This window comes from Perca fluviatilis, chromosome 8, assembly GCF_010015445.1.
Source record: "Perca fluviatilis chromosome 8, GENO_Pfluv_1.0, whole genome shotgun sequence".
Taxonomy (NCBI): Eukaryota; Metazoa; Chordata; class Actinopteri; order Perciformes; family Percidae; genus Perca; species Perca fluviatilis.
This window is the reverse complement of record NC_053119.1, coordinates 3,797,822-3,823,287: the sequence shown is the minus strand read 5'-3', so window position 1 is coordinate 3,823,287 and position 25,466 is coordinate 3,797,822. Positions and strand designations below refer to the sequence as shown.

General features: G+C 44.8%; 2 protein-coding genes across 2 annotated transcripts in view; one reads left to right on the top strand and one right to left on the bottom strand.

Moving 5' to 3' along the window:
• lrrn3a (leucine rich repeat neuronal 3a) overlaps positions 1–23,711 on the top strand; it is a 26,015-nt gene extending 2,304 nt beyond the window's left edge. Inside the window, exon 2 of the mRNA XM_039809804.1 lies at positions 20,685–23,711. Within this exon, the coding sequence (XP_039665738.1) occupies positions 21,090–23,201 (2,112 nt within the window). The 5' untranslated portion in view covers positions 20,685–21,089 and the 3' untranslated portion in view covers positions 23,202–23,711. The remainder of the gene's footprint in view (positions 1–20,684) is intronic.
• The window catches only part of immp2l (inner mitochondrial membrane peptidase subunit 2), a 204,841-nt gene that overhangs the window by 26,910 nt on the left and 152,465 nt on the right, over positions 1–25,466 (bottom strand). The window lies entirely within an intron of this gene.

The window sequence follows — 25,466 nt, the reverse complement described above, 5'->3', positions numbered from 1 at the left end:
GGAGGGAAGGATGGATGGAAAGAAGGAAGCAGGAAAGGAAGGAAGGAAGGAAGGAAAGAAGGCAGGATAGGAAGGAAAGTAAAGGAGAATAAATAAGGAAGAGTGAAAAAAGGAAGGGAGGAAAGAAGACATAGGATGGGACGCTGGGAAGGAAATGAAAGGAAAGAAGGAAGTAGGAAAGGAAGGAAGTAAGCAGGAAAGGAAGGAACGAAGGAAGGAAGGATTCTACTGACTGTCCCAGAGGAGTGAAGGACTAGAACATATCGACATGTAACCAGCTGTCATCAGAGACTTCATATCAGAATGACTCACAGCGTGCACACACACACATGCACACACACACACACATATATATACACACACACTGACACATATATACACACACACACAGACACATATATACACACACAGACACATATATATACACACACACTGACACATATATATACACACACACTGACACATATATATACACACACACTGACACATATATATACACACACAGACACATATATATACACACACACTGACACATATATATACACACACACAGACACATATATATACACACACACGCACATATATATACACACACACACACATATATACACACACTGCCACATATACACACACACTGACACATATACACACACACACACACACACACACACACACACACACACACACGCATTATACATACCTTACAAACACATGTACACAGACACATATATACACACACACACATATAACAACAAAAAACACACACACACACATTACACAACAGCACATATATACACACACACAATAACACATACTATGCCACACATATATACACACACACACACACAGATTTACTATGACTCACACACACATATACACACACATACACACACGACACATAATACACACACACACACAGGCACACACAAAACTAAAACACATGCACACATATACACACACACACACACACACACACACACACACACATAACACACAACACTGCCACACATATCACACATATACACACACACACAATGGGCAACACACACACACACACATACACACACACACATGTGATGACTAGATGATGCTGATGAAGGAGATGGTTGGTCACTCTGAGGACCAGGCCGGAGGACAGACACCATTGGCTGCCTAATTTACCACAACCTCCAACTCCCTCCCTCTCTCTCCCTCTCTCCCTCCCTCTCCTCCCTCCCTCTCTCCCTCTCTCCCTCCCTCTATCTCCCTCCCTCTCTCTCCCTCTCTCCCCCTCTATCTCCTCCCTCCCTCTATCTCCCTCCCTCCCTCTCTCCTCTCTCCTCCCTCCTCCCTCTCCATCCCTCTCTCTCCTTCTCCCTCCTCTCCTCCTCTCTCCCCCTCTCCCTCCCTCTATCTCCCTCCATCCCTCTCTCCATCTCTCTCCCTCTCTCTCCCTCCCTCCATCTCCCTCCCTCTCGTCCTCTCTCCCTCATCTCTCTTCCTCCCTCCCTGCCCCTCCCTGCCTCTCCCTCGTCCGCTCTCCCTCCAACTCCCTCCCACCCTCCCTCTCTCCCTCTCGTCCTCTCTCCCTCCATCTCTCTCCCTCTCTCCCCCTCTCCCTCCCTCCTACCTCCTCCATCCCTCTCTCCATCTCTCCCTCTCTCTCCCTCCTCCCTGCCCTCCCCTCCATCCCCCTCCCTCCTCTTCCTCTCTCCCTCCCTCCCTGCCTCTCCCTCCCTCTCGTCCTCTCTCCCTCAATCTCTCTCCCTCCCTCCCTCCATCTCCCTCCCTCTCGTCCTCTCTCCCTCCCACCCTCCCTCTCTCCCTCCCTCCCTGCTGTATTTAACCCTAACCCTCATAATAAAAAGCAGTGCACTGTAGCTGTCTCTAAGTGTACGTATATTTAAACTCCCCCCTCCCCTGCTAACCGGGGGGGTCATATAAAAGGGCTCGGAGCCCCCCCCGACGACCGAACAAAAGCCCCGTTTGCTGTCACGTCGACGCGGCTCCACGAGTCCTACGGCAGCGCTCGTCTTTCTTGTCTTTTCATTTATTTTTTGATTTCTCAGAGGGCTTCGCAGCTCGCTCGCTCTGATCAGACCAGCGCTGTAGTCTCCGTGGTACGCAGCTATACGCAAGCACACCCACTCGAGAAAGCTCCAGGATTTCCATATAACCGCTTAAAAATGCCCCAAATGACACGCTACAACATACTTACACTATAATAGATTATATCTTTGATACATTTTGAATTGTCGTCTGTGTTTTTCTTCTTCACATAGGCTAAATAAAGGGATTTACACCCTAAATTGGTGCATAAAAGTGTATCTGAATGCAGGAAATGAAGTCGTTGACGGTCAAAACTTCCCTGGGGGAGGACACCCAGACCCCCCCACTATAATATGCTCCCCCACCTCCCCTCCCCCGAAGGCAGATTCTGGCCCATATATATATATATATATATATATATATATATACTCTATCAAAAACAAAAAAAAAAATTGTTTTTATGAGAATCTTTCAATATTAGCGCTCTTTTTCTGGCAATAAATTTGAAAAAAGTCCCAAACTGTGCACTATTTCTTCCTGTTTGTTTGATAATAATAATAATAATAATAATAATAATAGTAATAACAGTAATAACAATAGTAATAATAGTAATAATAATAATAATAGTAATAATAGTAATAACAATAGTAATAATAGTAATAACAATAGTAATAATAGTAATAATAATAATAATAATAGTAATAATAGTAATAACAATAGTAATAATAATAATAATGTATACTTTATTAATCCTGCAAGGGTAAATTACAATGTCTTTGACTCTGCTGTTATTACACACAGGCCTGAATTACACACACACACACACACACACACACACACACACACACACACACACACATGCTCAGTACGTCTATATGCACTAATGGAGAGATGTCAGAGGGGGGGGGCTGCCTATAGAAAGGCGCCCCGAGCAGTTGGGGGTTCGGTGCCTTGCTCAAGAGCACCTCGGCAGTGCCCAGGAGGTGAACTGGCACCTCTCCAGCTACCAGTCCACCACCATAATTTAGCAGAGGCGCCGTGGCTCTGTCCGGAGCTTAGCCCCGCCCCAAGTCGATTGTGATTGGTTGAAAGAAGTGCCAATAAAACCAGAGCAGGTTTCTCTCCCATCCAGGAAATGCTGCGTGGACTAATAGCTCAGACCTCCCTCCTCCACAGCGCTGTGGAGGAAGGTCTGGCAAAGCGAGACTGCAGCTTTGTAACGAGCGACCGGTCAGAGTGCACGTGAAATACAAAACGCTCTTCTTCTTCTTCTGCTGCTGCTGCCGCTGCCGCGCTGAACACACAGGAGACCGCGGCGCTACACGTGTACGACCATACAGCAACAAACACAGGTCACACTGTCAAACTGTGTGTGTGTTCCCAGTGTGTGTGTGTGTGTGTGTGTGTGTGTGTGTGTGTGTGTTCCCAGTGTGTGTGTGTGTGTGTGTGTGTGTGTGTGTGTGTGTGTGTGTTCCCGTGTGTGTGTGTGTGTGTTGTGTGTGTTCCAGTGTGTGTGTGTATGTGTGTGTGTGTGTGTTCCCAGTGTGTGTGTGTGTGTGTGTGTGTGTGTTCCCAGTGTGTGTGTGTCCCCAGTGTGTGTGTGTGTATGTGTGTGTGTGTGTGTGTGTTCCCAGTGTGTGTGTGTTTGTCTGCGAGTGTGTGTCAGTGTGTGTGTTCCCAGTGTGTGTGTGTGTGTGTGTGTGTGTTCCCAGTGTGTGTGTGTGTGTGTGTTCGTGTGTGTGTGTGTGTGTGTGTGTGTGTTCCCTGTGTGTGTCTTTGTCTGCGAGTGTGTGTCAGTGTGTGTTCCCAGTGTGTGTGTGTGTGTGTGTGTGTGTGTGTGTTCGTGTGTGTGTGTGTGTGTGTGTGTGTTTGTTCCTGTGGTGTGTGTGTGTTTGTGTCTGTTTGTGTTGTTCCCAGTGTGTGTGTTGTTGGTGTGTGTGTATGTGTGTTCCCAGTGTGTGTGTGGTGTGTGTGTGTGTGTTGTGGTGTGTATGTGTGTTCCCCCAGTGTGTGTGTGGTGTGGTGTATGTGTGTTCCCCGTGGTGTGTGTGTGTGTGTGTGTGTATGTGTGTTCCCGTGTATGTGTGTGTGTGTGTGTGTGTATGTGTGTTCCCAGTGTGTGTGTGTGTGTGTGTGTGTGTGTGTGTGTGTGTGTACTGTACGAGCGAGAGCGAGCCTAATTAACAGCAGAGCGGCTGCTGATGAAAGAGAGAGAGAGTGAGTGGCTCGTGGGAGTGTGAATGGTAACGCTGGCGATGCTAACAAGGAGCTTGTGAGGGAGGGGGAGGAGGGGGGAGGGAGGGAGGGGGGAGGGAGGGGAGGAGGAACAAACCGAAGCAAAGGGACCCACATGGGGGGTGGGGCTCTAATGGTAAATCAATGGTGGACGCAGGGAGGGGAGACAGAGGGACTCAGGGCAGGAAATGCTAATCTTATCAGGATGTTCTGGTGATGTGTGTGTATGTGTCTGTCTGTGTGTGTGTGTGTGTGTGTGTGTATACTGTATGTGTGTGTGTGTTTGTGTGTGTATATACATATATACTGTATGTGTGTGTATATACTGTATGTGTGTGTGTGTATATATACTGTGTGTGCGTGTGTGTATATATATATATATATGTGTGTATATATGTGTGTGTGTGTGTATGTGTGTGTGTGTATATATGTGTGTGTGTGTATATGTGTGTGTATGTCTGTATATGTGTGTGTGTGTATATGTGCGTGTATGTCTGTGTGTGTGTGTGTGTATATGTGTGTATGTGTGTGTGTTTGTGTGTATATGTGTGTGTGTATGTGTGTGTGTGTCTGTATATGTGTGTGTGTCTGTATATGTGTGTGTGTATATGTGTGTGTGTCTGTATATGTGTGTGTATATATGTGTGTATGTGTGTGTGTGTGTCTGTATATGTGTACGTGTGTGTGTGTCTGTATATGTGTGTGTGTGTATATGTGTGTGTATATATGTGTGTATGTGTGTCTGTATGTGTGTGTGTCTGTATATGTGTGTGTGTGTGTGTATGTGTGTATATATGTGTGTATGTATGTGTGTGTGTGTGTATATGTGTGTGTATATATGTGTGTATGTGTGTCTGTGTGTGTGTGTCTGTATATGTGTGTGTGTCTGTATATGTGTGTGTCTGTATATGTGTGTGTGTCTGTATATGTGTGTGTCTGTATATGTGTGTCTGTGTGTGTATACATAAAGAGATAATTTGGCCCTAAAGCAGAAATATTTCTCAAATCTCTCGTGAAAACAAACCTACCCTCTGTTGCTTTGATGCTTGGAATGAGTTTCCAAAAGTCTTGGGTTCACACAACTAACGTAATTTATGAATGAAATAGTAAATAAATGTCTAAAATGAAATGTTGTAACAATGCTTTTTGAGTAGGAGTGTTGTCAAACATCGTCTGGAAGCATCTTTTGTCAGTGTATACACAGATTATTTCGTAGTAATGTGTGTGTGTGTGTGTGTGTGTGTGTGTGTGTGTGTGTGTGTCTGTGTCTCTGTCTGTGTGTGTGTGCCATAGTAATGTGTGTGTGTGTGTGTTTGTGGGTGCGTGTGTGTCTGTGTCTCTGGGTGTGTGTGTGTGCCGTATTAATGTGTGTGTGTTTGTGTGTGCATGTGTCTGTCTGTGTGTGTGTGTTTGTGTGTGTCTGTGTCTCTGTCTGTGTGTGTGTGTGTGTGCCGTAATAATGTGTTTGTGTGTGTTTCGTAGTTTAGTATTTCGTAGTAATGAAAATGTGTTTTGTGTGTGTCTGTGTCTCTGTCTGTGTGTGTGTCTCTGTCTGTCTGTCTGTCTGTGTGTGTATCTCTGTCTGTCTGTCTGTGTGTGTGTGTGTGTGTGTGTGTGTGTCTCTGTCTGTGTGTGTGTCTCTGTCTGTCTGTGTGTGTGTGTGTGTGTGTCTCTGTCTGTCTGTCTATGTGTGTGTGTGTGTGTGTCTCTGTCTGTCTGTCTGTGTGTGTGTGTGTGTGTGTGTGTGTCTCTGTGTGTGTGTGTATCTCTGTCTGTCTGTCTGTGTGTGTGTGTGTGGGTGTGTGTGTGTCTGTGTGTGTGTGTGTGTGTGTGTGTGTGTGTGTGTGTGTGTGTGTGCGTGTGTCTGTGTCTGTCTGTCTGTGTATGTGTGTGTGTCTCTGTCTGTCTGTCTGTGTATGTGTGTGTGTGTCTCTGTCTGTCTGTGCGTGTGCGTGTTTCGTAGTTTCGTATTTCGTAGTAATGAAAAATTGGAAGTTACAGCGAACAGCTCCCAGTGAGACCACAGCACTTAGCAGATGGACCGGAAATACGAGGGACTATTTTCTGTCAATAACATCTAATACCTTTAAGTCCTGAACCAGAAGAGACAAACAGACAAGATCTCCCAGAACCAACAGCCCAGATGGACTCCGAGCTGCTCTAGTGTAGACCAGACTGCACCCTAACCCTAACGTCTGATTTTAACCCAAACCACCAACTGGGTAACTACTAGTGCTGTCAAACGATTACAATATTTAATCGTGATTAAATCGCATTAATGTCATAGTTAACTCGCGATTAATCGTGCATTTTTATCTATTCTAAATGTCCCTTGATTTCTTTTTGTCCCATAATTTTTTCTAATTTTATTGCTCTTATTAATATGGAAAAGTTGATCGGCTCGCTTTGTGCTTTTGTCGCCTGGCTTTGATGAGGGGGGGGAGAATTGGCAGCTGTGTGCTCGGTCATCAGCTGTGCGCTCGGTCATCAGCTGTGAGCTCGGTCATCAGCTGTGCGCTCGGCCATCAGCTGTGCGTTCGGCCATCAGCTGTGCGCTCGGCCATCAGCTGTGCGCTCGGTCATCAGCTGTGCGCTCGGCCATCAGCTGTGCGCTCGGTCATCAGGTGCCGCTCGGTCATCAGCTGTGCTTCGGCCATCAGCTATGTGCGCTTCGGCCATCAACTGTGCGTTCGACCATCAGCTGTGCGCTCGGCCATCAACTGTGCGCTCGGCCATCAGCTGTGCGCTCGGTCATCAGCTGTGCGCTCGGCCTTCAGCTGTGCGCTCGGCCATCAGCTGTGCGCTCGGCCATCAGCTGTGCGCTCGGCCATCAGCTGTGCGCTCGGTCATCAGCTGTGAGCTCGGTCATCAGCTGTGCGCTCGGTCATCAACTGTGCGCTCGGTCATCAGCTGTGCGCTCGGCCTTCAGCTGTGCGCTCGGCCATCAGCTGTGCGCTCGGCCATCAGCTGTGCGCTCGGCCATCAGCTGTGTGCTCGGCCATCAAGTGGTATTTCAGACTGGACGTGCTGCGATGATAGCTCAGTTCACAACCACAAAACACACACACATCATTTTGGTCTTGTCAATGGAACCATTTGGCAACTTTCCATTCAGAATCTCATTGGCGTCCATTTCGGCGTCTCGAGCTCGCCATCCACTCAAAACGTAACGTTAGCCGCTGTCTAGCTAGATCCGGTGTGGTGTTGTAGTTTTTCTAACGTTACTAGTTGTTGCAACAGCATGTGAGAAAAACTACAAAGTTTGCTAGGCCAAAAAGAACGTTAATCTCGTGATAAAAATGATTTATTGAAATTTTCAACCTGGACCCTATTTTCCCATGTTTCTGTGTCTGAGTGACTGATGATGGGAACAAAAATCTGCGACATTGGTCCAGCATTAAGCAAGATCTTTGCAGTCGGCAGCAGAGAAACAAGCTACAATATAAGTTAATGGGACAATAGTCCAGCTTGTATTTACTAAGGGGTGCACGATTCAGAAAATGTCACGATTCAATATCGATTTTCAGGCTCACGATTCGATTTAAAATCGATTTTCGATTAAAAAACGATTCACAGTATATAAATGTAGTTACTTTTCCCATGTGATTGCAGTAGATAAAATAAAAATAATTATTTTATTTATTTAAATTTAAAATTAAATTTGTATTTATTATTATATAAAAAAAAATATTAAAAAATGTGAATCGATTTTTGGAATTCTATGAATCGCGATTCAAATGTGATTCGTATTTCTTTGCACACACACCCCTAATATTTATGTTAAAAAAAGGGCTCGTTCTGCCGCTGACGGATTGATATTCTAAGTGTCTGACAACATTATGGAAAGGATCTCTAAGGAGGTCGACCTCTCTGTTAAAGAGTAAGATCCTTTTTCTTAAACGTAAAAACATCCACGAAATTGCGTTCGCTAAACCCGCCAGACTCCATGTAAATAATCAGTAATTTAAGCATCGTAAAACACACTTCATTAAAAGTCAACGGAAACAAAATCAAACTATGAAAAGCCGCTTTTTGGTCTTCTCTACACTTTTCCAACCATCACAACTCTAGTGTTGGTTGAAATGAACACACCGATTACCGATTTATATGTGAACATATGTTGGCTCTATACACCCTAAAAGTCCTGATTATTTACATGGAGTCTGGTGGAGATATGCTGGCTCTATACACGCTAAAAGTCCTGATTATTTACATGGAGTCTGGTGGAGATATGCTGGCTCTATACACGCTAAAAGTCCTGATTATTTACATGGAGTCTGGTGGAGATATGCTGGCTCTATACACGCTAAAAGTCCTGATTATTTACATGCAGTCTGGTGGAGATATGTTGGCTCTATACATGCTAAAAGTACTGTTTTTTGAATGGAGTCTGGTGTGTTTAGCGCTAGCTACTTCATAGCTGTTTCTGGTTAAACAGGTCTTAAATAGGTTTTAAAAAAGGTCTATCGCTGAAGGGTTAAGACACTTAACAATTCACTGTTAAAACAGCCTCACGTCGCTAAACCCACCAGACTCCATGTTAAATAAACAGTGATTTTAGCATCGTAAAATACTAGTGCTGTCGAAATGGATGCCAATAATTTCTGAATGGAAAGTTTACTTTTAAAAAGTTGTCGAGGGGGGACAGTAGTTTCACGCACACACAGCCTGTACTCCACGGAGAAAGCAGCCACACTGGAACTGCTGCAGAGTGCAATCTCTGTCTCGTTAACCGGTGATCACTGGACGTCAGTGCATAATCAACATTATTTAAACAGGAGTTACTGCACACTATATTGACTATGTGTATATCAGCATACGGTTTTAGGACTGTGTTGTTTGTATTGGGTTTTTTTTTGACTGTTTTTGGCATTTGGGACATTGTCCACCCCCTTTTCTGTCCAGGAGAATTGTTACATTCCTTATTAGAAAAATGTAAAAGTTACAAATGTCCTGCTGTGGCATCTGGTTTTTGGACCATTTTGCTTGTACTGTATAAGCAAAGTGTCAGTGTTAATAATAATAATAATAATACATTTTATTTGTAAAGCACTTTTCATAAAAGAATCTCAAAGTGCTACAGAAACCACATTAAAACGCATTACATTACATCTCAGTTAGGTTAGGTACTTGGAGGAATTGTGCAATAATGACAGATTCACACATTTTTTCTTTTGTTTACAGTAAATAAATACTAAACAATTACAAATCTTAAAGTCAAGTTCTTCTTTCTTTGTATTCATTTGATTCCCAATCAAGATCCACTGGTAAGAATTGCTTTCCATTATCAATATGTACTTAAAAAACAGTTCTGAGATGTAAAATAATACAATTTTATTCATGTGATAAAACATGCGATTAATCACGATTAACTATAGAAATTTGGCGATTAATCGCGATTAAAAAAAAAATTAATCGTTTGACAGCCCTGTAAAACACACTTCATTCGCAGTCCACAGAAACGAAATAAATCTACGAAAAGCCGTTCTGGGTCGCCTTTCCACAGACATTCAATTCAATTTTCAATTCAATTCAATTTTATTTATAGTATCAAATCATAACACGAGTTATCTCGAGACACTTTACAGATAGATTAGGTCGAGACCACACTCTATAATTTACATTCGTCGTCATTCATTCAAAAAGACGGAGCTAAAGCTGGTTCTCCCGGCACGTATAAGCTCTCTTAGGTTATTGGAGTGGCAGTAACAGCTCATTTTCGGCTTCTCTTCATCAGCGTTAACAGGTGTTCAGCAAAATCAGCGGCTTCTCAAAGAGCGTTTTGGCTGCTAATCGTGCCACCCTGAGAGGTTTACAGGCGCAGCAGCTGGAGAATAGTTTAATAATCCTCCTCTGCCGATGACTCGGTTCACCCTGCTCTCTCTTGTTCAGTGTGTTTTAATCTGTGTGTAGAGCAGCGTGCTGGGAGCAACATGTCCTCTCAGTTCGCTCCACGGCTGCCTAACCTGCCTAACCTGCCTAACCTGCCTAACCTGCCTAACCGGCCTAACCTGCCTAACCGGCCTAACCTGCCTAACCTGCCTAACCGGCCTAACCTGCCTAACCTGCCTAACCTGCCTAACCTGGCTAACCTGCCTAACCTGCCTAACCTGCTAACCGCCTAACCTGCCTAACCTGCCTAACCGGCCTAACCTGCCTAACCTGCCTAACCGGCCTAACCTGCCTACTACCGTTAGCAGCAACAGGAAACCCAGAGAGACACGAGTGCTTGAATGTTGGTGTTTTATATATGTGTGTGTTTGTCTCTATATGTGTGTGTGTATGTGTGTGTGTTTGTGTGTGTGTATTATGTGTGTGTGTCTGTGTGTGTGTGTGTATATATGTGTGTGTGCGTCTGTGTGTGTGTGTATGTGTGTAAATATGTGTGTATGTGTGTGTATATGTGTGTGTGTATATATGTGTGTGTGTGTGTATATATGTGTGTGTTTGTGTGTGTGTATTGTGTGTGTGTCTGTGTGTGTGTATATGTGTGTGTGTGCGTCTGTGTGTATGTGTGTGTGTGTGTGTGTGTGTAAATATGTGTGTGTATGTGTGTGTATATGTATGTGTGTGTGTGTGTATGTGTGTGTGTGTGTGTAAATATGTGTGTATGTGTGTGTGTGTGTGTGTAAATATGTGTGTGTATGTGTGTGTATATGTATGTGTGTGTGTGTATATATGTATGTGTGTGTGTGTGTCAAAAATGATTACGATTTGAACATTAGGTAGCCACTAGCTAACGTCAACATTAGGTAGCCGCTAACCGCTAGCTAAGGTCAGCGTTAGGTAGCCGCTAGCTAACGTCAACGTTAGGTAGCCGCTAGCTAACGTCAACGTTAGGTAGCCGCTAGCTAACGTCAACGTTAGATAGCCTAACCTGAAACCTGGAACGCTACCAAGTCGTGAGTCGTAACTTACGGGCTAAAAATTGTGTCTGGAACGCGGCTTAAGTTTAGAAAAAGATTGTGGTTTGGGTTCAAATATGACGAAATACAACTATGTAGGTCGTCTGCGAGGTAGACGGCGCTACAGTCACACATTCTGACGGGTCACAGATTTCTTTGTAACACTGGAAAAGCCTGTGTTAGCGTATGCCAGCAGAGCCAGGTAACAGGAAGCAGGAGATGTCTTTATATAGGCTGAATTGTATTTAATTGTGTATTTTAGAAGTCATCCGTTGTAGTTATGACTGATACTGTGGCAGGAACAAACACACAAAGAACAAATAAAAGATAAAAGTGAAAATGAAAGACAAATCCATAATGTGAGTCAACTTCTGGAGGGCTATCAGCAGATGCAGACAGTTACGGGATTGTAAATCAAAACCGGCGTTCCCAGTGAGCGCACACTATGCTTGTTACACACACAGGGACACACAGCAGCACACACACATGCAGAAGATCTAAAATAACAATATTAGGATGTAAATCCTCCATCATAACAGCAATGCTCCAAGGTCCAAATGCGCCTGACTTTTAAAGGGAATGGGAGATGATCTCTGATTGGTTGATTGAATGTTACGCCCAAAACACACCTCTGATTAATGAAGACACTAAGGACAACCCTTTAGGACCAGGCGCCCGACACACAAACACTTTTTACTGCCGTCAAACTAGCAAAAGTGGATTTGGACACGCTCTAAACACACCGGCGCCAGGCGCTTAGATCGTTAAAGGTCCCATGGCATGAAAATGTCACTTTATGAGTTTTTTTAACATTAATATGCGTCCCCCCAGCCTGCCTATGGTCCCCCAGTGGCTAGAAATGGTGATAGGTGTAAACCGAGCCCTGGGTATCCTGCTCTGCCTTTGAGAAAATGAAAGCTCAGATGGACCAATCAGGAATCTTCTCCTTATGAGGTCATAAGGAGCAAGGTTACCTCCCCTTTCTCTGCTTTGCCCGCCCAGAGAATTTGGCCCCCCCATGAGAGAGAGACATCATGGCTTTCAAACGAGCAAAGTGGCAGTTGGTCAAGGCCACATCCCCGCCCCCACCTTGCCCCCTCTCTCTTCCTCAATAGCTACAGACACAGAAATGGCACATCCTAAGGAAAGCTCATTGTGGGACTGGCTCTAGTGGCTGTAATTCTGCACCAAGGCTGAATTTTGGGAAAGAGACTTCAGATACAGTATTAGGGGACTACTAAGGCCTATATAAAAGAGACTTCAGATACAGTATTAGGGGACCACTAAGGTCTATATAAAAGAGACTTCAGATACAGTATTAGGGGACCACTAAGGTCTATATAAAAGAGACTTCAGATACAGTATTAGGGGACCACTAAGGTCTATATAAAAGAGACTTCAGAGACAGTATTAGGGGACCACTAAGGTCTATATAAAAGAGACTTCAGATACAGTATTAGGGGACCACTAAGGTCTATATAAAAGAGACTTCAGATACAGTATTAGGGGACCACTAAGGCCTATATAAAAGAGACTTCAGATACAGTATTAGGGGACCACTAAGGTCTATATAAAAGAGACTTCAGATACAGTATTAGAGGACCACTAAGGCCTTTATAAAAGCATCCAAAGAGCACCATGTCATGGGACCTATTCTTTATAAAGATGGAGTCCCTTCTTTCTGTGTAATTGTTTTGTTGTTGTCCTCCTTTTCTTTGTAATTTATCTCGATGTCGTTGTAAATGAGGGCCGCCTCACCGATTTCTCAAGTATAGATAAAGGTTGAATAAATGAATGGATGGATGGATGGATGGATGTGGAAAAAGTGAACATGCACAGAGTCTCCGTTGGTGCAGAGGCTGTTCAACTGTGATTCATGCTGATAAAAGGGATGGATATTTACATCAAAATCTCATCTACGGCCGCTTTGATAGCGCTATAGAAATAAATTGGATTAAAGTTGAGTACTGCAGCATCAGATGTCCTTGAGAAGTAAAAGCCCATTAACTCATTTCATGTGAATTTTTTTTCTACAATCTGTTGATGTGCATCCAGTTTTCTCTTGCCCACAGGAAGGGTCAGAGGTCAGAGAGAGTGGGTGGTCGGTATGTGGCTGGTTGTGAGAGGTTAACCGACAGTAGATTGATTCCAGCTGATTCTAACGGGAAAAAAAACCCTTAGCAGCTAATAAACATTAAAGAGTATCTGGTGGCCATTACATCGTCTGTCTGTAAGGGATGAGAGTCATTAACAAGAAATCTATACGGAAGGAACGCAAAGATACATCAGAGCCACGAAGCCTAAGAGGTAATTACAGACAGACTTTAAAGCCTGCAGCACAGACAGTTTGGTTTGTTCCATCTTAAAGGTCCCATGACATGGTGCTCTTTGGATGCTTTTATATAGACCTTAGTGGTCCCCTAATACTGTATCTGAATATATAACCTTAGATCTCTAATACTGTATCTGAAGTTTTATATAATATGTTATCTGAGTTTTTTATATAACTTAGCCTAAACTGTATCTGAAGTTTTTTATATAACCTTAGAGTCCCCTAATACTGTATCTGAAGTTTTTTATATAGCCTTAGTGGTCCCCTAACTGTATCTAAGTCTCTTTTATATAGCCTTAGTGGTCCCTAACTGTATCTGAAGTTTTTTATATAGGCCTTAGTGGTCCCCTAATACTGTATCTGAAGTCTCTTTTATATAGACCTTAGTGGTCCCCTAATACTGTATCTGAAGTGTCTTTTATATAGACCGTAGTGGTCCCCTAATACTGTATCTGAAGTCTCTTTTATATAGGCCTTAGTGGTCCCCTAATACTGTATCTGAAGTCTCTTTTATATAGACCTTAGTGGTCCCCTAATACTGTATCTGAAGTGTCTTTTATATAGACCTGAGTGGTCCCCTAATACTGTATCTGAAGTCTCTTTTATATAGACCTTAGTGGTCCCCTAATACTGTATCTGAAGTCTCTTTTATATAGACCTTAGTGGTCCCCTAATACTGTATCTGAAGTCTCTTTTATATAGGCCTTAGTGGTCCCCTAATACTGTATCTGAAGTATCTTTTATATAGACCTTAGTGGTCCCCTATTACTGTATCTGAAGTCTCTTTATATAGCTTAGTGGTCCCCAATACTGTATCTGAAGTATCTTTTATATAGACCTTAGTGGTCCCCTAATACTGTATCTGAAGTCTCTTTTATATAGACCTTAGTGGTCCCCTAATACTGTATCTGAAGTCTCTTTTATATAGACCTTAGTGGTCCCCTAATACTGTATCTGAAGTCTCTTTTATATAGACCTTAGTGGTCCCCTAATACTGTATCTGAAGTCTCTTTTATATAGACCTTAGTGGTCTAAGGCTACCGTAGCTGTAATACCTACTTTGAACTGCGTGGCGAGAGACAGTTGGTTGCGATATATGATCTCAACGCTAGACGGGAGAAATTCTTACACAATGGACCTTTAAACCTGCTTGGTTTATTCCATCTGAAAACACAGACAGTTTGGTTTATCCCATCTGATAACACAGACAGTTATTTATCTGATTCCCTTGCTAATGTTATGGATGTTTTCACAGCAAATTTGAATCAATAAATGTGTCAGATCTTGTTTATTTATTCCATCCATCCCCCATTACTGGTTGCACTGCAGCATCTTTTATTAGTTTCGATCACGCTGACACTGCTCCACGGAAACTAACGGTTAGTTACAGTACACGAAAGTTTGAGACACATAAACTGTACAGGTTTATTGGAGGGTTGGTAATCATGCAGAAAGTTCTGGTTTTATTCTGTTTGTCTGTTTTCAAGGAAACTACTTGCACATCCACCAACTGTTCTGGGCAGGCGCATTAGAAAATATCACAGACTTGGGAAAAGGCTCTTCTCTCTGCACGTTTCGGTTCCACAGTTGGGTTTAGATAAAGAAGAACGGGACAGTTGGGTTTAGATAAAGAAGAACGGGACAGTTGGGTTTAGGTAAAGAAGAACGGGACAGTTGGGTTTAGATAAAGAAGAACGGGACAGTTGGGTTTAGATAAAGAAGAACGGGACAGTTGGGTTTAGGTAAAGAAGAACGGGACAGTTGGGTTTAGGTAAAGAAGAACGGGACAGTTGGGTTTAGGAAAAGAAGAACGGGACAGTTGGGTTTAGATAAAGAAGAACGGGACAGTTGGGTTTAGGTGAAGAAGAACGGGACAGTTGGGTTTAGATAAAGAAGAACGGGACAGTTGGGTTTAGATAAAGAAGAACGGGACAGTTGGGTTTAGATAAAGAAGAACGGGACAGTTGGGTTTAGGTAAAGAAGAACGGGACAGTTGGGTTTAGATAAAGAAGAACGGACAGTTGGGTTTAGGTAAAGAAGCACGGACAGTTGAGTTTGATAAAGAAGAACGGGACAGTTGGGTTTAGATAAAGAAGAACGGGACAGTTGGGTTTAGATAAAGAAGAACGGGACAGTTGGGTTTAGGTAAAGAAGAACGGGACAGTTGGGTTTAGGTAAAGAAGAACGGGACAGTTGGGTTTAGGTAAAGAAGAACGGGACAGTTGGGTTTAGGTAAAGAAGAACGGGACAGTTGGTTTAGATAAAGAAGAACGGGACAGTTGGGTTTAGATAAAGAAGAACGGTAGAGGGTTTAGATAAAGAAGAACGGGACAGTTGGGTTTAGATAAAGAAGAACGGACAGTTGGGTTTAGGTAAAGAAGAACGGGACAGTTGGGTTTAGATAAGAAGAACGGGACAGTTGGGTTTAGATTAAGAAGAACGGGACAGTTGGGTTTAGGCAAAGAAGAACGGGACAGTTGGGTTTAGATAAAGAAGAACGGGACAGTTGGGTTTAGATAAAGAAGAACGGGACAGTTGGGTTTAGGTAAAGAAGAACGGGACAGTTGGGTTTAGGTAAAGAAGAACGGGACAGTTGGGTTTAGATAAAGAAGAACGGGACAGTTGGGTTTAGGTAAAGAAGAACGGGACAGTTGGGTTTAGGTGAAGAAGAACGGGACAGTTGGGTTTAGATAAAGAAGAACGGGACAGTTGGGTTTAGGTGAAGAAGAACGGGACAGTTGGGTTTAGGTAAAGAAGAACGGGACAGTTGGGTTTAGGTAAAGAAGAACGGGACAGTTGGGTTTAGGTGAAGAAGAACGGGACAGTTGGGTTTAGGTAAAGAAGAACGGGACAGTTGGGTGAAGATTTTTGGGCTTTCCTACTACTCTCTACCGTAGTCGCTACATAATCTTCAAGCCCCGTGTAGCTGCTGCTCTCTCCGGTGCGTTCTACAAACATGCTGAAGGACGCTTTTTGCGTCGCTCCTGACGCTGACAGCCACTGTCCAAACGTCCGTGTTTTACGAGTTCGGAGTGAGAACAGGTTGGATTTACTGAAGTAAACATGACATTGTTTTCGGAAAGACACGGTTAAATGTGTTTTTGTTCCGAGCTGTGAATGCCAAAAAAAATATAAATTCAATTCACCTCTGTTTGGGATTGGACTGACGTGGTGGCAGTCCACGTGGAGGCAGCTGGGAGGAGGCCTCGGGGAAGACCCAGGACTAGGTGGAGGGATTATATCTCCAACCTGGCCTGGGAACGCCTCGGGATCCCCCAGTCGGAGCTGGTTAATGTTGCTCGGGAAAGGGAAGTTTGGGGTCCCCTGCTGGAGCTGCTCCCCCCGCGACCCGACACCGGATAAGCGGACGAAGATGGATGGATGGATGGATGGATGGTGGTGGCAGAAATGTCAAATGGAATCAGTTTAACCTTCGCTTTTAAAACAACAGTTTGACTTTTTGTGAATCACTGTACGCTAATTCACTTTCTGGCGAGATAAGATTGATAGATAATCACAATGTCCCCTTGATTTGGGGTCATCTTCTGTCCGTTTTTTTTCTCATCTCCAGAGGTCGGACAGCGTTCTTCGTTTGTGATCCATAAGTTAAAAGGTAAAAGCAAGTGAAGTAGCCAGAAACTGAAGAGCCGTGGTCTCAGCACTCGTGTCCAGTGATAGCTGTAGCGGTAGCTGTTGAGCGCTGAATAAAACATGGCGGTGCGGGGACCACTTTATGAGATGTCTGCCACATTAGGAACGCCAGCGCCAATAAGAGCTCAGGGCTCTCGGCCTCTCTCGCTCTCTCTCTCCGCTGTATAAGAAATACATAAATATTTTACATTCTGAGGCGGCTTTAATCCATTTCACAGAATGTCAATACTCAGCACTTTAAAAAAACCAGACAGGCAGCCGCAAATCTGACACGCAAAACAGAGACAGAAACAGAGATGGAGACAGAGATGGAGATAGAGACAGAGACAGAGATAGAGACAGAAACAGAGATGGAGACAGAGATGGAGATAGAGACAGAGATGGAGACAGAGATGGAGATGAAGACAAAGATGGAGATGAAGACAAAGATGGAGATGAAGACAAAGATGGAGACAGAGATGGAGACAGATGGAGACAGAGATGGAGACAGATGGAGACAGATGGAGACAGAGATAGAGATGGAGACACAGAGACAGAGATGGAGACAGAGATGGAGATAAAGATGGAGATAGAGACAGAGATAGAGACAGAGATGGAGATAAAGATGGAGATAGAGACAGAGATTGAGACAGAGACAGAGATGGAGACACAGAGACAGAGATGGAGACAGAGATGGAGACAGAGATAGAGACAGAGATGGAGACAGAGATAGAGATGGAGACAGAGACAGAGATGGAGACAGAGATGGAGATAGAGACAGAGACAGAGATAGAGACAGAGATGGAGACACAGAGACAGAGATGGAGACAGAGATGGAGATAAAGATGGAGAGATGGATGCCTTCGAGGGGTCTAAATGAGTTGCGTAAGAGCACAGTGAAGCCAGGCGAGGAATGATTGCAAATGGAGGCGAGCCACGTAAGGATGGGAAGATGCAAATGTGAAGGAAAAAAGAAAAAGAAAAAGAATCTCCTAATTAAAGGTGTGGATTGAGTGGAGGTGTCTGCGCTGCGTCTAACGACAGATTGGGTCGTTCTGACGTTCTCGTCACGCAGCAGCTGGGATGGAAGGGTGTGTGGTGTTACACACAGATGGAGAGAGAGAGAGAGAGAGACAGAGAGAGAGACAGATAAGAGAGACAGAGAGAGAGACAGAGAGAGAGAGAGAGAGACAGAGAGAGAGACACAGACAGACAGAGACAGATAAGAGAGACAGACACAGACAGACAGAGACAGATAAGAGAGACAGAGAGATAGAGAGAGATAGAGAGATAGATAGAGAGAGAGAGACACAGAGAGAGAGACAGAGAGATAGATAGAGAGAGAGAGAGACAGACAGACAGACAGAGACAGACAGACAGAGACAGATAAGAGAGACAGAGAGAGAGACACAGACAGATAAGAGAGACAGAGAGAGAGAGAGATAGAGAGAGACAGAGACAGAGAGATAGATAGATAGATAGAGAGCAAGAGAGAGAGACAGACAGATAGATAGAGAGACAGAAAGAGAGACAGAGAGAGACAGACAGAGAGAGACAGACAGAGACAGATAGAGAGACAGACAGAGACAGATAGAGAGACAGAGACAGAGAGAGAGAGAGATAGAGATAGAGAGAGACAGAGAGATAGATAGATAGAGAGCAAGAGAGAGAGACAGACAGATAGATAGAGAGACAGAAAGAGAGACAGAGAGAGACAGACCGAGAGAGACAGACAGAGACAGATAGAGAGACAGAGACAGAGAGAGAGAGGAGAATACAGTGAGAGAGGAACTCTTTAACAGACCTCCATAAACCAGCTAATGTATGCATGAGGTGTCATATCTGGTCCTCCTCAGCCGCCGGCTGCTGCACACGTTATACCGACAGCTTCATCCAGCGCCGTGGCTTCGCCGTGGCTTCTGCACTCCAGCTCGCAAATTAATCAAAACATCAATATGTGCAGTCGACACAAGGCAAAGCCCGCCGCAGGACCGTCACCTGTACCAACAACATTGATTCACAGCGCCTCATGAATTATGCAAAAAGCAGCCGAGGGGAGTCTCAGCACAGGACCCCTTGGTGAGCATAGACAGTATATATAATGGACCACCAGACCCCGTGTCTCTGGACGGAGACCAGTGAAGGATATTAGAAGCACTTTTCCGGTGATCGCTAGCTTTACTGAGCAGCCTCCAACTGAGCTTGAAGACGTAGATGTGACGTGAGCAACCTGTCTGAAAGTGTGAAGTCTTCTGGTAGCTGTGCCGAGAGAAATCTCAATCATTCCCAATCTTACAGAGACGGAGAGCGTAGGTATATGTAAGGAGATAACATAGGCACAGGCTAATTACTGATCACTAACATGCTAGTTAACATTAGTCATTAAACCTAAACAGATAATGGAAGTCCAAACTGCCTGTGAGCTTCTCCTGTACTATACGGTAATTCCTCTACTGTGTGACAGTAAGTCTCGTGGTTATGACCCAATCGTTAGCCTATTGTTATAAAAGCGTCTGCTGAGCCATAACGTGAGCTACAAGGTAATGGAGCCTTTTATACATTGTCGTGTTTCTTTAGAAATAAACAACAGACAAATAGAGTCTTTAAACGCTTCAGATGTAAAGTTATTCGCTGTCAAAGTGACGTCAAAATGAATGGGAGTCAATGGGATGCTAACGGGAGGTGATCTCTTGTTAGCATCAAAATGGCGCCATAGGAGCTACGCATTCCAGACGCTAATTACCCCCCTTGGTGGTGAGCTGGTTCCACCGATATTTTTCGGTCTACAACTCCTTCGAGGTTGTGCGTGTCTCCTGTGGCTCGTTGTTGTGTGTGGGTGGTTCAATAAGTTCGCTCAGGTGCATCGTTCACAACAGAGGAGGGATTCAGGGGGGTGGTGGAGCTCGGTTAATGACATGAAATGAAATGGGGGACTTAATGGGGACTTAGGGTTAGGATTAGCTTTAAAAACAGAAACACCAGACAGTTTCTGCCTCTGTTTAGGTTACAGGAGTGGAAAAATCCTCAAACTTTGTTGCGTTCTGTTTTCAGAATGATAAAGATACAAAACAGGATGCAGAAACATTGATAAAGCATCCCAAATAATACAGATTTTAAGGCACTCTATTATCAAAATAGTTTATATAGCTGCTGTAAATGAAGCATGTCCCCTCCTCCCCCACAGTTTTGAGCTGAGCTCCCAGTGTTAACATCTGTCTCCACCTCGGCTTTTCAGCAGTCATCTCAGCGCTCCATCTTTTCTACGACGCTTTTATTTTACCGCTTTCACTAAAAAAAATCTATAAAAAAACATCAGCCTGTTCTTTCGCCCTACAAAGAGACCACAAAAGTACCTTTTCTTTCCTTTCAAACCTGCCAAATAATATACATAAGGTCAAGTTAATCATAACTTACAATTTTCGATGGTGCGAGGAAAGCAATAAAAATCAAATGAGGCTGAAAAGGGGGGCTTAATAAGTCTCAATACACCTAAATGTCAATATGTCTTCATATCTCATCTTATATTGGCCTTTTTTTCTCTCTTGTCTCCCCAGATGGAAAGTGACACCGGTGACAGCGACGGAGGATAATAATGATGGAAAGCAGAGTGATTCCTCCCCAGCCGAAGCCACATTACTCAACCGCCCCTCTGCTGCACAGCGCCACTCCCTGAAGGATACACCCACCTTGACATATCGCAGCGCGCACCACAACCTGGCACCACAACCTGGCACCACAACCTGGCACCACAACCTGGCACGGACCGAACTGAAAGGTTGCCTCTCTTTTGCCAAGAGCTGAAAGACAACAGGAGCACAAAGCTTCGGGGACCAGGCGTCAGCAGAAATCCACTCCGTCTTGCTTGCAGTAACAAATGAGCCTTTATTTGTGAAGTTAAAAGTGCTAACAGCCGACTCCATAAGGGCCAATTACTGGCTGACGGGAATACAGGGGCCAAGATGAAGGAGACTGCAGTTGTGGCTTGTTTGCTGGCTGAGCTGTCTCTGGCTGCTTTTGCTCTGGCCTCTCAGGGGGCCGCTCACTGCCCTGCATTGTGTCGATGTGAGATACGACCCTGGTTCTCACCCAGCTCTATTTACACCGAGGCTGCCACCGTGGACTGTAACGATCTGGGCCTCTCGGTGCTACCGGAGAGACTCCCCTCGGAAACAGAAGTGCTGCTGCTGCAGACGAACAACATTGTTAACGTGGAGAAGACTTTGGATTACTTGGACAACATCACCGAAATCGACTTGTCTCAGAACAACATTTCTTCGGTGGGCGATGTTTATCTGGGGTCTCTCCCCCAGCTGCTGTCACTCCACATGGAGGAGAACTGGATTCAGGAGCTATCGGACAGCTGCCTCGCTTCCTTTCCCAACCTCCAGGAGTTTTACGTTAACCACAACCTGATTTTCTCCATTACCCCCGGAGCATTCCAGGGCCTGAACAGGCTGCTGAGGCTCCATCTCAACTCCAATCGACTGACAAGCGTCAACAGCGAGTGGTTCCAGCATCTCCCCAGCCTGGAGATACTGATGCTGGGAGAAAACCCCATCATCGAGCTGTCGGACATGAACTTTAAACCCCTGGGGAACCTACGAAGCCTCGTGCTCGCCAAGATGAATTTGACCGAAATGCCGGACAATGCTTTTGTTGGTCTTGAAAGTTTGGAGAGCATCTCGTTTTTTGACAACCTGCTCAATCGAGTCCCCCAAGTGGCGTTGACTCGAGTCCAGAACCTGAAGTTCCTGGATTTGAATAAGAACCCGATTGAGAGGATCCAAAGAGGTGATTTCACGGACATGATGCATCTCAAGGAGCTCGGCATCAACAGCATGCCCGAGCTTGTATCAATCGACAGTTTTGCCCTCAACAACTTGCCCGAGCTGACAAAAATCGAGGCCACAAACAATCCCCGGCTGTCCTACATCCACCCGAGGGCCTTCCACAAGCTTCCCAGACTCGAGACTCTGATGCTGAACAGCAACGCTCTGAGCGCGATCCACCGCGGCACCGTGGAGTCCCTGCCCAACCTGCGAGAGGTCAGTCTGCACAGCAACCCTATCCGCTGCGACTGCGTCATCCGCTGGGTCAACATGAACAGGACCGCAGTTCGGTTTATGGAGCCGGACTCTTTGTACTGCGTCGAGCCCCCGGAGTACCAAGGCCAGCGCGTCCGACAGGTGCACTTCAGGGAGATGACAGAGATCTGCCTTCCCCTGATCTCACCTGGGAGTCTCCCGGAGCGCGTCGAAGTCAGAAAAGGGAGATCTGTGTCGCTGCACTGCCGGGCGTTTGGAGAACCGGAGCCTCAGATTACCTGGGTGACACCATCGGGCGACAGGGTCCTGCCTGGGAGCGTGTCTGATAAGTACTACATGCACCCCGAGGGAAGCTTCGATCTCTACGATGCCACGGAGCAGGAAGCGGGCTCGTACACCTGCATCGCCCACAATCTTGTCGGGGCAGACATCAAGTCCGTGCTGGTTGCGGTGGACGGATACGTTACCCAGCCTTCGAATCAACCTCTACATGTTTATATCACGTCTGTCCAGTCTCATTCTGTAAGGGTTTCCTGGGAGAGTGCAGGGGGTTTGGTATCGCAACTAAATTGGTCCGTTTTAGCCGACGGCAGCAGCCTCTCGGCGCCATTCGCAGCCAGGCTTCCCGCTGATGTCAAAGAGTACCGCATCAAGCAGCTGAAGCCTTCCACTCGCTACCAGGTTTGTGTTGGAGTCACTGCAGCACAGCCTGGATACAGCAGGGACTGTGTCAACGTGACCACAAAGGTGGCACTGATCCAAAGGGATAAAAGTGAGAACTGGGACAGTCTGGTGATGGCTACCTGCGCTGTGTTTTTCATCGTGGTGGCCGTGGCTTGCTCCGTGATCTATACGTCTCTGTACAGCCAAGTGTTTTACAGGAAACTGATAGCAGACCCGGCTGAAACGCTGCTGATTCCCAGCGCTCATTCCTTTTCCTCTCCTTCTTCTGATTTCCTGGAATCTGGCGCGTCTGGGATCAAGGTGAGGGCCACTGTAATAGACTTACCGGACGACTCCATGTAAGAAACGTCCTTGTCCGGGAAAAGCACTTTGGGATTAAGCGAAGACGAAGAGTGATGGACACTGGACAATGTGATTTATGTGCTCTCTTTTCGAGACTTTTGATGGGACATTTTAAACTGGAACTCAGCTGGGTGGCATCAGAGCAGAAATGCAAACACATTTACACAAATAGCTAAAAGCAGAGACGATTTTGTATTTCAAACATTATAACAAGCTTAATCAGGCAGATATCTTGACTATAATCTACATGGCTACTGGTCAATCATGCAGTGCGACCGGAGTAAAGCACAGCGGGAACTTCTGTATTGAATACTTTGTTGAGACGGCTTTAATGTCTGCAAAAAGCATTTTATTTGCTGTTACATTAAACGGTGCCAAGCCAAGATAGTTTATAACGGAGGAGGAGGAAAAAAAAATATTGTTAATCTAGTGTACAATTTAACCGACTATAATGTAAACAATTTTATGAACAAATACATTTTTTCATTAAACCTGTGTGGTGTCTTATAAGTACAATCTTTTCTCGTTCAATTTAAAACACTTTCTATGGCAAAACATGCCCTTTAAAATATGTCTTTTGCCACGAAAAAAAACAAACAGTTGTCTTTGAAATGCAAAACACTAATTCGTACGGATGAGGCTCATAAATCTTGTTGTGTCCTTGTCCGAATCGTACGGCAGCAGAAGTGTGAGATCTGCTGTGGACAAACCCAATTACAGCAGGCAGACGTTCTAACACTGTTAGGGAAATGCGATGCAATCTCAAACTCTTTGTGTGTGTGTGTGTCTTTGTATGTACCTTGATGGGTGGTGTGTGCATGTGTGTGAAGAGCGAGGACATTGGCAAAACCCATTGACTTTGAATCGCATTACATTCCCTTTCATTAAAAATCCAATATGGATTCCCAACAGAAACCTCGGCGTGGTGATGAATCGGCGCCGCGCGCAAACTGATGGGAGGCATTTATCAGCGGGACTCAGTCATAGATCAACCTAGTTTCAGCACCTTTGGACAGAGCTTTTAGAGCACAGCCATTTGTCACCGCCACAGGAGCTGAAATATGACCCATTAGAGGCAGCTAGTGAATAGGTCAGCAAGAAACGCCTGCGCCCAAGCCATCGTCTCTCCCCGTGTGACCCTGGAGAGACACCGGCGCCGTCGCAGGAACAGCTCAGCAACTATCGGGGCTCGTTTGTTAAGCGGCAAGGGGCTGCTGGGGGTTGCGGTGGGGGAACGGAGACAAATGGACCACGAAAAAACAGGACAGAGTAGTTGCAGTCCCAAACAGGACAGAGGACAGCCTCACAGTGCTGATGTTACAGATGTGTTGTTGTGCTCTCTCTACCGTACAAGATAACCCCAGCCCTGGGTTCATTAGAGAGTCTGCAGCTGCCTCTGTACCGTACGGTGAAGAATACGCTGGATATTTAGGAGAGCAGCTGCATGAGAAAGGACGGATTATATAAAAGGAGATGACAGGTCGTTTTAGAGGCTTTTCATTTTCCTTTTCCTTCCTCACCTTGTGCTGCTCGATTCAACTCTGGTTTTATCCCCGCTAGCGAAAGGATGTGTCAATTAGAGGCGTGAATCTTCACTGATCTCCCGATTCGATTACGATTATCATGTCAGCGATTCAATTTGATTCGATATCTCGATGCATCACGATGCGTCAAATACATTTCTCTATTAAAGCCATGTAGGAGATTTAGTTCATAGCTTTTCAAGCTTCCAAAACCAAACATTCTGCAGAGCTCTAATACTAAATAACTTGGATACATAAAACTATACAGCACTGAGCACATGGCACTTCCTGAATGTGCAAAACCTACCAGAATATGTAAAAATGTTGTTAGGCCTACATTAAATTGTAAAACAGAAATAATTGATTATGGCCCGGCAGATTATCGATGCAGCATTGTCCACGATTCCACGCATCGATTATTGGATTAAATTCAACATCTCTAGTGTCAATGTGTAATGAGTATCGCATTTGCTTTCATAAAAATAAAAGCCAATACACAACCGAAAGGAAAAAAGTGAGTGAGAAATTGCTCACTATTAGGAGCGTGTAGGCATTAAGTTGTGGAGATCCAGGGGGAACGTCTCGGACAGAATTAGCTTTCCACGCAGCATCCACGCCAACTGGCAGGTTACATTAGGCCGGTTACACACTGGCTGCGTGGCGCGTCTGTTTATATTTCGGCTCCCACTTTAACAGGTTAGAGCTTACACACTGCATGCGTGACACGCACGTCTCAACCCGT